The sequence below is a fragment of the Solenopsis invicta genome, chromosome 9, assembly GCF_016802725.1.
Source record: "Solenopsis invicta isolate M01_SB chromosome 9, UNIL_Sinv_3.0, whole genome shotgun sequence".
In the NCBI taxonomy this organism is placed as follows: Eukaryota; Metazoa; Arthropoda; class Insecta; order Hymenoptera; family Formicidae; genus Solenopsis; species Solenopsis invicta.
The window spans coordinates 1,665,970-1,681,631 of NC_052672.1; the positions used below are offsets into that span (position 1 = coordinate 1,665,970).

Sequence of the window (15,662 nt, forward strand, 5' to 3'; positions counted from 1 at the left end):
CGGTAGTTCGTATAATGTGACCGATGTAAAAGTATTCAAAATATATATTTATAATTATTCAAAACATACAGAGTATTTCAGTTCTCAAATTTAATGTGACAGCTGCCTGAGCTCCAATAAAAATAATAATTCTAACGTAGTATATCAAGATTATAATAGCTAATAAATAAGAAACGTCCGTCATGTGATTTTACTTCTAAAAATTAATTTTATTTCTTCAGATAGAAAAATTTGTCATGGCTTGTTCCTTTATTACAGATACGTAAAATCGAGAATAATAAGTTATATGAAATGGCGCTAGATATTTTAGAAAAAGGAATTAGAGCGTACACGTATAAATTACGTGCACAAATATTATTACCTTTTTCTAAACCTCGAAACGTACAATGTGGAAATTGCATTCAAGTCGATTGTCAAACTAATGTAGGCTACTTTGTCGAGTCAGCTTTTCAGGAATAGTCCAAGTTTCGAAGAAAATTCTATATGCGATAAAGGATGTCCAGTCAGATCAAAGTCATTGCCTGTCTCTCAAATTGACTACAATCACTTATTACAAGCAGATAATTACAATATAATAAAAAACAATGTCCTATTAAAAGGAAGTAAGAAATGTTATCGTGAAAATTGCACAGGTTTTGAAACAACCAAACTGTGTAAAATAGGTAATTAGAATCGTATTCCTTCCAAACAGACCTTTTATGTAATTAAAATACATATTCAAGTATATAATACATAACAATTATGCAAATTATACACAGATATAATTTCAGTTGATTATTCTCGCGCGCGCGCACACGCGCGCCGAACGCACACACACACACGCGCTTGCGCTCGCGTGCCCTCTTAAAATAATATTCATATCATTACTCACACTATGCAAAATATATGTATATTTACACAAAATATTTTTTTCCAGGACCTCTAGTATTATTCGAATCTACATGTGTAAAATTAGAAACAAGAAAAAAAAAAAAAAATATCAAATCGTTTAAATCCAAAGGAGGAATTACAATTAATTGGTATTGTAAATTTCAAATATCCGGCCATGACAAGACGTTCTACTTTTGATACAATGGGACACTATACAGCTATAGTGGCACGTCCAGGAAATTGCTGGGTGGAATATGACGATCTCGCATCTTCGGAAAAAAATATCAAGAAAACAATTGATATAAATCCACATCTATTAATTTATAAATCATAAATTAATTAATATAATAATAAACAAACTAATGTGAAAACTTTGTGTTATTTCTTATAACAAATATTATAGAAATAATTTCTAATACTGTAAGACTGATTTTCACAGTATACAATACTTAACTTTACTCTTGTACAGCGATTCTCGTAAACGTACCATCGTCATTCCGTGATTATTTTTTCGGATTAAAAGTGGAACAACAAATTTGTACATGGTGTATTTCAAAAGCAACTTAATAATTTCGTCATCATATTTGTACAAATAACCAAGTTTCCTAATTTACATTGTGCTTGTATAGAGAGTCTCGATAAGTCAGATAAGACCTCGGCTAAGACAGTTCTTAGCAAAAAGAAGCAGCCATTGTTTTTAGCGAAATGGCTAGAGCAAATAAATTCTAGAGAGCAAAAAATTAGCGAAAAAATAGCACTAAAAAAATTCGTACTTTTTTTTAATCCCCCTTCAATTTTTCACTAATGGCTGTGATAACTTTAACTTAAGCTAGCACAACCATTGTTTTTAGCGAAACTGCTAAAACAAATAAATTCTAAATAGAGCAAAAAATTAGCAAAAAAATAGCACTAAAAGAATTCGTACTTGTTTTTTAGTCCCCTTCAATTTTTCACTAATGGCTGTGCTAACTTTAACTTAAGCTAGCACAGCCATTGTCTTTAGCAAAACGGCTGGAGCAAAAAAATTCTAAATAGAGCAAAAAATTAGCAAAAAAATAGCACTAAAAGAATTCGTACTTGTTTTTTAGTCCCCTTCAATTTTTCACTAATGTCTGTGCTAACTTTAACTTAAGCTAGCACAGCCATTGTTTTTGCAAAACGGCTGGAGCAAAAAAATTCTAAATAGAGCAAAAAATTAGCAAAAAATAGCAAAAAAATCCCGTATAAGTCTCATTTGATTGTGCTGAAATGGCTGTGCCAGCTTAATAGACGTGATAAAACTTCACTCATAGACAGTGAACTATTAATGTACGCTTTGAACAATATTGTATATGATGCTTTACACGTTTAATAAATGCAAAAAATTTTTAAAAATAATGTCTAATATTATTTCTATTATCCATCTTCCCATAATAAATAAGGTGTAAACGTTACGAGACGGAAGCGAGAACGTACGCAGGTATCAGATATTTTGACCTATCTTTTTGTGACACGTTCTACTCATAAGCAGAGGTCAAGGGTCTCATCTCTTTCGGAGATAAATACCTGATTATTTGCCTTGCCATAAAATTCCGTTTTCGTGTCAAAATCCTTTTTAGTGTTATAATACGCGAGCAAATATATGTTACGTCCAGAGTTGAAGAAAGATCGGTAAGATACGTGGGGTGAAGGAAGGGACGCAACAACTTGAGAACATTCACAGAAGGCACGACAGGCCGTGTCGACAACCCAGGGTATATGGGTCAGTGGGATCACAGCGAGGGCCCAACGACAAACACCCGGGGATGTCTCGCGTCCTTTGGTCCTGTTTTGAGGCAACAAAATTGATTGCTTTACCTCGAGATCGGACCTAGTGCTTGGCTTAATAGAGCGAGGGATAATGAGTCAGGTTGAGAAATTAATCAAGTTCCCTTATAGTCAATCATCGGTTTATTAAAAGAAAATAATGCAAGATAAATATTTAAAAAAATTTAATTCTACATGAAAGTAATTTATTACAAATTGGAGTTGTTGAGGAACACAAATTAGTAACTAATTAGTAAAAACAAAAAACCCGGAGACTCGTGATACAATGTTGAAGGTTAACAATTGCTATTATATATATATATATATATATATATGTTTTAAAGTATATATATATATATATGTATATATATGTATATATATATATATATATATATATATATATATATATATATATATACCTATTTACATTCATAATATCCTATACTGGTGTGACGAACAGGGTATTTGCATGTGTGTATGTATAATTGCGTCCATATTGTCTAGAAATATTATTCTCTAATTTCTCTTACAGTAGCAAAATTGGGGCGAAAATGGTTGAGAAATATTATTTTCGGAACTAACAAGGAAACGCAGGGAAGTGTCCGCCTCAGATTAAAACGAGTTTTTAATATGTTGTAGTACAGATAAAAATAAGGGACACGTATTTTTTTATACGTGACCATACGCACTTTAAGAGGGTGAAACACCCCTTTGAAGAAAATCGGTTTTTTTCTTTCAAAACGTATGCCGTCGAAACTATAAGAGATAGAAAAAAATGTTTTAAGTAAAAGTTGGATGGCTCGAAGAGTAATTTATAACAGCGAAAAAAAATTTTTCTTTTTAATTCTTTTAAATACTTTCCCCCCCACTTACCTACTTTTTTTCAAAATTTTTTTTTTTTTATAAGCAAAATAAAGCTTATTTTATTACAAATTCAACGGTATATGATAAAATTTCAATACAACATTCCCATTTTCCAAAAATAATTAAAAACCTCTCTATACGCACGGTACGCGCACCCGTCCGCGCGTTCGTGCGCTACGGCAGTGACTCCCTTCGATTTCTACGTGCCTTTAATATGTTGTACAGATTAAAATAAGGGACACGTATTTTTTACACGTGTCCTAATACACTTTTAAGGGTGAAACACCCCTTTGAAGAAAATCGGGTTTTTTCTTTCGAAGCGTGTATCGTCAAAACTATAAGAGATAAAGGAAAATGTTCTCAATGAAAGTTGAATGCATGTTTTTCTCGAATAAGATGACAAAAACATTTTGAGGACAGTCTGTGTTTAACATGAAAATGCTGAGATTGAAAAAAACATTTACTACAAAATAAAACGACACTACACTAAAGAATAACAACAATTACGGTGTTATAAGACATTAATTTCTTGTTTAGAAAATAATATGTAATTAATATAAGTTAAACATTTTTTACTGGTTTACATGATTCGACTAGAATAGTTGTTTTCTTCAACATTTTACAAATAAGAAGACTTGGATTATAAAAAATTATTACTCACACATTCCATATCTTCACTATCTAACGCTAGCTCATCAACTAACAACAAGAGAACTAACATAAAACTAATTAAAAAATTAGTTAGAAATTTCATCTTTTATACTGCATTTATACAATTCAATTAAAGTGTTTATTAAATTCCATTAGTGTAGAAATATTCATAACCACGCTACTGGTGCGTGCACATAGGGTCATTTCCTATCTTGAAATAGAATGTTTACGTCTCGGCAGTATTGACATGTATAGATTCAAGAGTTACGTATGTGAGGAAATGACCCAAAGTGCACGCGCAAGTAGCGTGGTTATGCATATTTCTACACTAATGGAATTTAATAAACACTTTAATTGAATTGTATAAATGTAGTATAAAAAATGAAATTTCTAACTAATTTTTTAATTAGTTTTATGTTAGTTCTCTTGTTGTTAGTTGATGAGCTGGAGTTAGATAGTGAAGATATGGAATGTGTGAGTAATAATTTTTTGTAATCCAAGTCTCCTTATCTGTAAAATGTTGAAGAAAACAACTATTCTAGTCGAATCATGTAGACCAGTAAATAAATGTTTAACTTATATTAATTACATATTATTTTCTAAACAAGAAATTAATGTCTTACAACACCGTAATTGTTGTTATTCTTTAGTGTAGTGTCGTTTTATTTTGTAGTAAATGTTTTTTTCAATCTCTGCATTTTTATGTTAGACACAGACTGTCCTCAAAATGTTTTTGTCATCTTATGCGAGAAAAACATGCATTCAACTTTCATTGAGAACATTTTTCTTTATCTCTTATAGTTTCGACGATACACGCTTCGAAAGAAAAAACCCGATTTTCTTCAAAGGGGTGTTTCACCCTTAAAAGTGTATTAGGACACGTGTAAAAAATACGACTCCCTTATTTTAATCTGTACAACATATTAAAAGCATGTCGAAATCGGACGGAGTCACTTCCGTAGTGCACGAACGCGCGGACGGGTGCGCGTACCGTGCGTTTAGAGAGGTTTTTAATTATTTTTGAAAAATGGGAATGTTGTATCGTAACTTTATCATATACCGTTGAATTCGTAATAAAATAAGCTTTATTTTGCTTATAAAAAAAATAAAAATTTTGAAAAGAAATAGGTAAGTGGTGGGGGAAAGTATTAAAAAAAATTAAAAAAAGAAAATTTTTTTCCACTGTTATAAATTACTCTTCGAGCCATTCAACTTTCATTTAAAACATTTTTTTCTATCTCTTATAGTTTCGACGGCATACGCTTCGAAAGAAAAAAACCGATTTTCTTCAAAGGAGTGTTTCACCCCCTTAAAGTGCGTATGGGCACGTATAAAAAAGTACGTGTCCCTTATTTTTATCTGTACTACAACATATTAAAAACTTGTTTTAATTTGAAACAGACACTTCCCTGTGTTTCCTTGTAAGTAATAATTTGGGTACGTGTGGGGGAAGAAGACGGGAATAGTTCCGACAGAAGCGAGGTGGGAAATGTAAGCGCAAACGGTTTCCAGATCGAACTGGTCAGGCCCAATTGAAAATGCGCCAGGAGGGAGGGGATTGGAACACAAAGGAAGGACAGACAGGATGACGTTTAATGACTGGAGGGGGCCAAGAGCGAAAAACAAACGAGGTGAAAGTGGTGGAAGCTCTTCTAGATATTCCACGCTAAGCGCGGGGCTTGGAGAACGATTCTCGTCCTCGAGATCATGCAATCCGAGGATTGGAGGGGTTGAGCAAGGTTCCTCCTGTTCGCGGGCTCCTACGTTAGGAAGATCCTCAAGAGGTTGGTCTTCCTCCAAATCGTGAATTTCAGGGATCGGAGATCCCGGAGAAGAGAGTGAAACGGGAGAGTCCGGGAAGATTCTATAAGTTATTTGAGAATCGGGGGAGTCGGCGCGAAGAAAATTATCTACGGGGGATTCGGCGCGAAGAAAATTATCTATGAGGGCGTCGGCGCGAAGAAAATTATCTTCGAGGGAATCGGCGCGGGACAAATTATCTATGGGGAAGTCGGCGCGACAAAAATTATTTACGGGAAAGCGGCGCGAGAAAAACTATCTATGGGGAAATCGGGAGAAAATGCAAATGGGGGAAGTCGCTCTTCTTCCGGTGCGACCGCGGAGTACGAAACAGGGGGACAAAGTCGATTAACTGGGGCGGCGATCCTGTGTATTTCCTCCTCAATGGCTTCGAGGCGGCGGGTTCGGCGATTGCGGCGATTCCGGCGGCGCTTTGCGGCTGCTCGGGACCCGTTTTTATGAACTTTGGGGACTTTATTTACTAAAATAAAAAAAATACTCCGTTTCTCTTTGTTTGGCAAAAGGTTAAAATTTAGATACTCTCTCGGGTTAACTCGAATAGGGTTCGAGTGAAACCAAGGAAAAGATCGGAAGTTTAAAAAAAGTTCAACAGAATCTAAGGGGAGAGAAGGAAACGAGAATTCTTACGAGAAAATCCCAAGAAAGAAAAAAATTTAAAGATAAAGAAATTCTTTCGGATTAACTCTTACGAGTTAATCCCAAGAAAGAGAAGAATTAAAAATAAAAAGATTTTTTCGGATTAACTCTTACGAGTTAATCCCAAAAAAGAAAAGAATAAAATATAAAAAGAAAGAGAGAGAGAGAGAAAGAGAGAGTATGGAGAGGAGTATGGGAAGGAAAAAGTAATAAACTTAATAAATATATTATGTTTAAAGTTAAAGTCTTTCGCACTAGAGAGAGAAAGGGTGTTCGAAAACGAGAGCAAAACAAACGGTTGATTCAGGACTTACTGCTTGCAGATTGTAGTGTGAGTGTTGTGCGCGAGCGGAGATGTATAGCGAGTGAGAGGCAGAGCAACGAAAATTCGGCGGGAAACGAAAAGAGGGGACGGCCAGAAGTGAAGCCTGGTTAGCCAAAGCAGATCGGCCTACAGCGTCGATTCCAAGTCGCTCGATTTGCTCTCTAAGAACTGCGAGCCGCGCCCGAGATTTTCTCCTTATATAAACAACGATCCTCCCCGAAAGACCCCGGCAGGAATTCAGTAAATACGACGGTTACCGAAGTCCGTAGATCCTTCGAGAAGGCTCGCTGTTATTGTTTGTCAAAACCAGGAATTCGCCACTCGGCAAGCACGGCTTCACCGCTCGCTAGCAGCAGTCCGCCGCAAGCGGGAAAAGAGCCGCCACGCGCGATGAGCGTGATGCGCCCGACCAGCCGCGATCCCGAACATCCCGCCCGCCTCGCCCGAGCCAGGGCGATCGGTCCAGGTCGAGGTCCCCCCGAACCTCCCTCGCACCGTGCACCCCTGCATTCGACTTCCTCGCGTGGCCCTATGATTGACCTATGGTGGATCAGCTGAAGTCCTGCAAGTACGCGACGCTTGGAAGCTCGATGTGATATAGTGACAAGCGGATGAATTTTTTTTTTTTGAAATTTTTCGATGAACGTTGACAAACAAAAGGCAAAATGACGACAAGGGGCACGAGCGAAATTCAGCAGGGCTCTCCGCACGCAAGCTGTTTTCCTGATTAGATTTAAGCTGCCCAAGTAAAATATTGACATTAAAGATTAGCTAGTCGAATTAATGATAATTACAAAATGCTAAAGCGTCTCCGGAAACCACTCTCGGCGCTAGTCAAGCGACTCCTGGTTCTGATCGCCCTCTCCAACCGGCAATAATATGAGTTTGACTGGTCGCGTGAACTCCGACGCAGCCGTCCGGACAGTGACGACGCGGATCTGTCCATCCTCCCCTACGTGCAACCGCACGATTCGCGCGAGTGGCCAGCGCAACGGCGGAGTGCTCTCATTTCGGAGGAGACACAGGCGTCCCACTCGATAATTTGCGACCTCCCTCCGCCACTTCGGTCGATGGACGAGGGAGTGAAGATACTCACGGGACCATCGGTCCCAGAAATGGTCACGCATTTGTTGCAGAAGCTGCCAGCGAGTCAAGCGGTTCGCCGACAACTCCCGCATTGAAGGCTCAGGCACGGCCGTAAGAGGAGATCCCACCAAGAAATGACCCGGCGTGAGGGCGGCGAGGTCATCAGGATCGTCGGACAAGGCCTGGAGCGGTCGTGAATTTAGACAGGCTTCCACCTGAGCGAGGAGGGTGCTCATCTCCTCGAAGGTCAGGGTCGAGTCCCCCAGCACTCGCCGCAGGTGGTGCTTCAAGGACTTGACGGCGGCCTCCCAGATTCCGCCGAAATGAGGCGCTGACGGAGGGTTGAATAGCCACTTAATACGATCGCTCGCAAGCCGTCCGACGATCCGACGCAACTCAGGGCTATCAGCGGCGAAAAAACTCCGCAATTGCGCATCGGCGCCGACGAAGTTTGTTCCGCAGTCGCTACGAAGCGTACGACAGAGGCCGCGGCGAGCCACGAACCGACGCAAGGCCGCCAGAAAGGCGTCGGCAGTGTAGTCGGACACCGCCTCCAAATGCACGGCACGGGTTGACAGGCAGACGAAGACCGCGATGAAGCCCTTGTAAGTCCGCTGACCTCGTCCCTTGGTCGTTCGCAGATGAACCGGGCCGGCATAGTCGACTCCGGTGTCGAGGAAGGGTCTCCCCGCTGTCACCCGCTCCCGCGGGAGGCTGCTCATCAGCTGCCGGGGGATGGCGGCCCGCCATCGCACGCAAACCACGCAACGGCGCAGCCACGTCTTCATTACCGCTCGTCCCCGGGGGATCCAGTATCGCTGGCGAATCATACCCAGGGTCATCTGGACCCCGCCGTGTAATGTTCGCCGGTGGCAGTCCTCCACCACCAACCTGGCAAGATGAGAGTCCCCGGGCAGCAGCACCGGGTGTCGCTCATCATAAGCGAGAAGCGCGTGTTTGAGGCGACCACCCACGCGCAGCAGACCTTGACTATCAAAAAAGGGAGTAAATCGTGCAAGAGGGCCGGACGCTGGCAGAAACCGACCCCGTCGCACGACGCTCAGCTCTACTTGGTAGTAGTCAGCCTGGACCCGCCGAACCCAAGCCATCCTTGCCTCCTTTAGTTCATCAGCCGATAACTCTTCGCCACGCCGCTCCCGGCCATCCTCCAAGGCCGCCGGCGCAGCAACCGGTCTAAGACGAAGCCACCGCCTGCACCACGCCGTCACTCTCAGCAGGCGATCGAGGCTCGAGAAGCGCAAGTGCTCAGCAGGCTCCTCCACGCCGACGGACGTGGTCTTAGCTGCCTGCACGCGGACTCTCTCCTCCGGCCAGCCGTCACCAGGAGTCCCCCGATCAGCATCCGGCCAGGACGTCGACTCCGCCTGGAGCCAACCCGGACCACGCCACCAAAACGGGTGATGCACCAGCTCTCCCGGCGCAAGTCCGCGGGACGCACAGTCCGCCGGATTCTCCGGGCCAGGCACATGATGCCACTGAGCGTCAGGGACCCTGGTCTGAATCTCAGCAACGCGGTTGGCTACAAAGGTCTTCCATCGAGTCGGGTGGCCGCGTACCCAGCCCAGAGTGACCGTAGAGTCCGACCACAAATGCATCGCCGTCCGGTCAAGACCGAGCGTAGCTCGGACATGCGCCGCCAGTCTTGCAAGAAGTGTAGCAGCGCACAACTCCAACCTGGGCAGAGTCACAGGTTTCAAGGGCGCGACCTTTGTCCTGGCCGCGATAAGGCAGGTCCTCCAGGACGCACCAGAGCCCGTCCGCAAGTAGGTGACAGCAGCATAGGCGCGTTCAGAGGCGTCGGCAAAGCCATGGAGCTCCATGTCACCGCTCAACAAACCGGTGTCCAATCGTCGCGGAATTCGTACATCCCGCAGACGGGGAAGAGCAGCCTCGTACTCGCGCCACAGTTGTCTCGCCCCCTCGTCGAGAGGATCGTCCCAGCCGAGACCCATCAGCCAAGTCGACTGGAAGGCGATCTTGGCTCGCACCACTGCCGGAGCCAGCCAACCTAGAGGATCAAACAGTCGGGCAGTAAAGGACAGTACCGATCTCTTTGTCACCTCGGTCAAAGAGATAGCAGGGATGGTGAATGAAAATTCGTCAGTGGCGGGATACCACCGCAAGCGCAAGGTACCGTGTGTCTCGTGCGGTCCCTAGTCTCGCAGCGCCTGCTGCATGCGGTGTTCCGCTGGAACGTCCTGTAAGATTCGCGTCTCGTTGGCCGACCACTTGCGCAGGGGGAAGCCGCCCGCCATGCACAGGTCGGTCAACTGTCGGCGTAGCTCGAACGCCTCCTCCAGACTCGAGGCACCTGTTAAGACGTCATCCATGTAGACGTCCCGATAGAGAGCTCGAGCAGCCAGCGGGTAGTTGTCCGCTTCATCGTCGGCCAGCTGGCGGAGAGTGCGCATGGCCAGGAACGGCGCACACGCTAAGCCGTATGTCACGGTGTTTAAGCGGAACTCCGCTACTTCATCCCGGGCGCTATACCGCCAAAGGATGCGCTGGAGGTCCCGGTCCTCAGGATGGACCAGAATCTGGCGATACATCTTCTCTACGTCCGTGGCCAGGACGTAGCGATGCAATCGCCAGCGCAGCAAGACGTCAGCGAGCGGAGGTAACAGATTTGGGCCCACCAGAAGGCTCTGATTCAGCGACTCTTCGCAGGAGCCAGCTGCAGAGCCATTGAATACCACGCGCAGCTTAGTGGTCGAGCTGGCCTCACGCAGTACGCCATGATGAAGTAAATAGCTCACTCTGGCTCCCGTTGCAGCGTCCGAGCGAACCATGTGTCCGAGCTCCTCATACGTTCGCATGAAGTCGAGGTACAGCTCGCGCAGTCGGTCATCTCGAGCGAACCTCTTCTCCGTCGCGGTGAGGGCGCGCAAGGCAGCGCGCTTCGTAGCAGTCAAGTCCGGCAGCGGGTCAACCACCGGGAGGCGCACGATGTAACGGCCGTCGTCTTGACGGCGATGCATGCGACGGAACAGGTCCTCACACTCCTGGTCGAGCGGAGTGAGAGGTGCGGGTCCCACAGGCAGCTCCTCTTGCTGCCAGAATCCTCTCACCAAAGAAGCGAGGTCGTCCTCAACACGGCACTGTAAGGTCAGAGCACGGAGGAGTCTCCGCCGTGCCGACGGGCCCCACGAGAAGCCAGCCAAATGATGTCCGCTGCGCCGCAGGCTGGCCAGGCCCGCCCTTCCGCAGCCCGGTCTGGAGGATGGCGGCGTACACGTTCGTGCTCAAGAGGATGTCCACCGGGTCCGCCCTCAGAAAGTCCGGGTCAGCGAGAGCCAGGCCAGCGAGATGAGGCCACCCTGTACTGTCGGCCTGCATATCGCTCTCGTAGAGCGGCAAGCGAGGGAAGATCAGTGCCGACACAACAATCGGAGAGCCCTCCCGGCGAGGCGAGACGCGCAAGTCAATTCGTCCGCGGGCAACACCTGTCTGGACACCACCGACCCCGAATACCGCCACAGAAGTGTGCGAACGGGGCAGCCGGAGTCGCTGCGCCAATGACTCCGTCACCAGCGAGGACTCAGCCCCAGGATCGATCAGAGCCCGCGCGAAGTGATCGACACCGTGTCGGTCGGTTACGCGGACGCGCGCGGTCATCACAAGCGTGGCGACAGCAGCAGCCGGTCTCGGTGTTGTGGCGTGAACCGTGACCGCAGCGACGGCGACGAAGGCGTCATGCAACGTCGAGTGATGACGCTCGCTGCACGATAAGCATGTTTTCCGCGACGGGCATTCGGATAACTTATGCCTCCCGAGGCAATTCACGCACAAGTTATTCGCCTCCACGTACTGCCTGCGCTCTGCCACCGATTTCCCGAGATACTTCTCGCATTGCCGCACGTAATGTTCACCATTGCATAGGAAGCAGCGGCCTCGCTGACTGTCCTGCTTACGGACCTGCAACGCGGTCCTCGACCGGGTAGAACTCGAACTGCCCTTGGAAGCGTTCGTTTCGCTCTTCGTGGGTGCAAGCGAATCGAGGGTACGCATCCGTTGATTAATGAAAACAAGCAACTCATCGAGAGACGGCGGCTCCGTCGTCCGGCTGAGCTGCGTCTCCCACTCGCGCCGCGATACCGTGTCAAGAAGTTCAGTGATTAATTGCACTCAAAGATCGTCACTCCGCGCCAAGGGTCGACCGATCCTCTCCAATGAGCCTAAGGTAGTCTGCACGCAATGATAGATTTTGCGTAACTCGGCAGCAGACTCACCTTTCATCTTAGTCAGTGATAACAGTCTGGAGATGTAGGACCGCACCAGGAGCCTCCTGTTCTCATAGTGATCGACCAGGGCACGCCAGGTACGCTCAAAGTTAGCGTCCGTTGTTGGCAGTTGTCGAGTCACCTGTTCTGCTTCCCCCTTCAAGCTCGTTTTCAAATAGTGCAGCTTCTCCACCGACGTGGCGGACGGGTTTCGGACTACTAGAGAAATGAAGAGGTCGCGAAAAGCTGGCCAGTCTTCATACCGTCCGGAAAACTGAGGTATGGAAATGCGAGGCAACTTCGTAGCGACGGGAGCCGCCACCGCGACGGCGGGAGCGGCTGCTGCAACGTCAGCATCGGGCGCGGCGACCGCCGCTTTCCCGGAATAGTTATCGCGCGTATGTCGTCCAGATACTTGCCCTTTTGCATGTGATAAGAAATGTCCGCCTTGAGCATCAAGTCGTCTGTCACATACTCGTGCTCCTCAAGGTCGTCCCCGTATTCCATGAGCAACTGCTCATGACGTGTCACGAACTTACTCCAATAACCTTCCAACGTCTGGAGGCGGGCTTCCAATAGTCCGAGTGTGATATTAGCTTCTCCTGCTTTCTTCATATTCTCATACGATCGCGAAAGCAACCCGAACAAGTCGTGCTGTGCTTGCACGAGATCTTCCACAGGGTGACTCATTTTACTCTAATAATGGATGCCGCTTGCAGGATTATCGAGTCACTTCACCGTCACTGCACTCACTCCAACACCGGCACCAGCAACAAGAGAATCCGGCTCGAAGGACCAGCGAATGTGCGCGAGCGGAGATGTATAGCGAGTGAGAGGCAGAGCAACGAAAATTCGGCGGGAAACGAAAAGAGGGGACGGCCAGAAGTGAAGCCCGGTTAGCCAAAGCAGATCGGCCTACAGCGTCGATTCCAAGACGCTCGATTTGCTCTCTAAGAACTGCGAGCCGCGCCCGAGATTTTCTCCTTATATAAACAGCGATCCTCCCCGAAAGACCCCGGCAGGAATTCAGTAAACACGACGGTTACCGAAGTCCGTAGATCCTTCGAGAAGGCTCGCTGTTATTGTTTGTCAAAACCAGGAATTCGCCACTCGGCAAGCACGGCTTCACCGCTCGCTAGCAGCAGTCCGCCGAGCGAGCGGGAAAAGAGCCGCCACGCGCGATGAGCGTGATGCGCCCGACCAGCCACGATCCCGAACAAGTGTCGATGTAGGTGAATGTGATTCTCTCTGAGCCGCAGAGCTTCAAACTGGGCCGCAATCGGCGGGAGATGGTAGGTCCAGTCCGAGGTGTTCCGGGTGCGATGCACAATGGTCTGCAGATCCCAACCAGGGACGTTTCAACTGAAACTTTTTCCTCTCAACCGAGACTTGCGCCGCGTACGAGTTTAAAAGCCGCGGATCCAAGAGTCGCAAAACTCGGGCATGCAAGATGTCACGCAACTACGATTCAGGCGAGGAATGAAGACTAGACTAGCCGGTCCGCTAGAAGACGCACCTATTTATACTATTTTTCATCTATCATTCCCTTTGTCCCATCGAGGGCCGTGTGCACTACTTTATTCATTAATACACCCACGTGCAATATTTGCTTTTACGACTTTTTTATATTCCTCGGTAATTGTTATCCGAGAAAGCGGCAGATTTGACAACTCCCGGAAGCATTAAATGTCAAAAATTCTTTGATTTGTTGCTATGCGGGTGTCGGACATTCAAAACTCAAAGGGGTGCACACGTGCGTCTTCCAGCTCCCTAATTTTACTATTTTGGGTGTTTCCGGCGTCGAGCAACGGTGTCACATCAGATCTCTTTAATTGGTGAATTTATAACTACTTAATTCATGACATCTGATTATCGCCGTGAAAGTCACCGTATTCTTGGGATCGGGGTGGGATCACCGCCGCTCGGCCCGTTAATTAGAATATCCGTTGGTTGCGAATGAAAGAATCGTTACTCCGCAGGACGTAACATATGCATGCATAGCGTGTTAAGTACAAACGTACATTTACACAGGCGCGTCGTGCACGACACCCACATACACATATGCGAACATAAATATAATAAGTAAGGCACGCACTCGCACACACGTATGCGAGTGTATACATGTGTTAACGAGAGTGGACGATGGACGCGACGCGATTAAAACAAAAGATGAGTCTCGGTCAATTCAAGGAATTTGCACCTCGGGATTGCCTGTTACCAGGCAGACGTGCGTCTCGGGATTCCCTGTCGCCAAGCACACGTCTTTTCATTAAAAATAATTGCAATCCAATATCAGTTTTTTGTCCCGAATCCGCGTCTCGGATACATTACGTCCTCGATCGCAGAGCTGAGCAGACGAGTCAAAATCAATTACTGATTAAGACGCGGAATAGTCGCGTGATCGCGTCGCATCGCTCCACGGCGTCGTCCTCGTAGACTCAGAGCGGCTGCCCCTTAACGCTGCCGAGACTAAAAAAAACGCGTTATTATAAAGATGTGCACGCGAGTGATTCTCCGCGATCGAGAAAGAGACACGCTCACAAATTTTCGTATTCATAATTCCGCGACTCAAAGCAGTGGCTCCACGGCGGTGTCCTCACGGGCTCAGGGTTACTGCCTCTCGGCGTTGTCGCGGTGAATACGTCCTTCTGGACATACGCGTGCTCATCCAATCATTATCGTTTCGCAGTACGTGGTGAATACACGTGTGAATTGTATTAATTTAATTGAACTATGCAATTATAAATAAAACATTTAAAGAAATACAGTGTGTGAAATTTAAGTATTTCTCACTGAACATAGCGAATGGAAATAGTATTATTCGTAGTAAAAATTGTACTATTGGTAGTACTTATAGTAAACTGTCCGCAGCGCGGGGTACGAGCAAAAACATTACCCCATACGGACCCGTAAAAATTCGTCTGCAACGTGGGTGCCATTAATTGAAACATATATTAAATCTAAAAATGATTTGCCCTGTTCACTTTTCCTGTTCAGTATACATATAAAAAAATACACATAAAAAAAATACGAGCAAGCAAACAATAGCGGTAACGCGTGCGGCCAAAAACATGCGACTGACGCAATAGTGTGTCGCAATGGGGGGGTGCGAAAACAATACCCCAGGTAAAGATTCGTCCTCTACAACGTCGGCGACAAATGTACGGGTTTTTATGAGTCATAAAATATTTCTTGACAATGAAAGAGGAAAAAATGTTTCTTCTTCCTAAAATGCTGAAACAAATTTTTAATACAAAAATTTAAACAATATGTAAAAAAGAGATCAACAATAAAGAGAGAGAGAGAGAAAGAAAGAGAGAGAGCAAAACGTTTTTCTAAATATTTGTTAAATAAATATTTTAATACGAGAAAAACCTAAATTA

At 45.7% G+C, this 15,662-nt stretch overlaps 2 protein-coding genes across 2 annotated transcripts; both read right to left on the reverse strand.

Annotated features, from left to right (window-relative positions):
* Positions 1–7,457: 7,457 nt before the first annotated feature.
* On the reverse strand, positions 7,458–10,011 carry LOC113004383. Its single transcript, XM_039453719.1, has one exon. The coding sequence runs from the start codon at positions 10,009–10,011 to the stop codon at positions 7,783–7,785; it is 2,229 nt and encodes a 742-aa protein (XP_039309653.1). The 3' UTR covers positions 7,458–7,782.
* A 201-nt stretch (positions 10,012–10,212) lies between these two features.
* On the reverse strand, positions 10,213–12,067 carry LOC105207121. Its single transcript, XM_039453720.1, has 2 exons — positions 11,207–12,067; positions 10,213–11,157 (listed from the first exon to the last, which is right to left on the reverse strand). The coding sequence occupies exons 1-2, from the start codon at positions 12,065–12,067 to the stop codon at positions 10,213–10,215; spliced, it is 1,806 nt and encodes a 601-aa protein (XP_039309654.1).
* Between the last annotated feature and the right edge of the window lie 3,595 nt (positions 12,068–15,662).

Bases quoted from the DNA above. Each gene is read 5' to 3' on its own strand.
- LOC113004383 (XM_039453719.1), bottom strand. From the start codon at position 10,011: ATGGGTCTCGGCTGGGACGATCCTCTCGACGAGGGGGCGAGACAACTG.
- LOC105207121 (XM_039453720.1), bottom strand. From the start codon at position 12,067: ATGCGTACCCTCGATTCGCTTGCACCCACGAAGAGCGAAACGAACGCT. The intron at 11,158-11,206 runs GTGGGGCCCGTC...CTGACCTTACAG, and splicing joins CATCATTTGGCTGGCTTCTC to TGCCGTGTTGAGGACGACCT.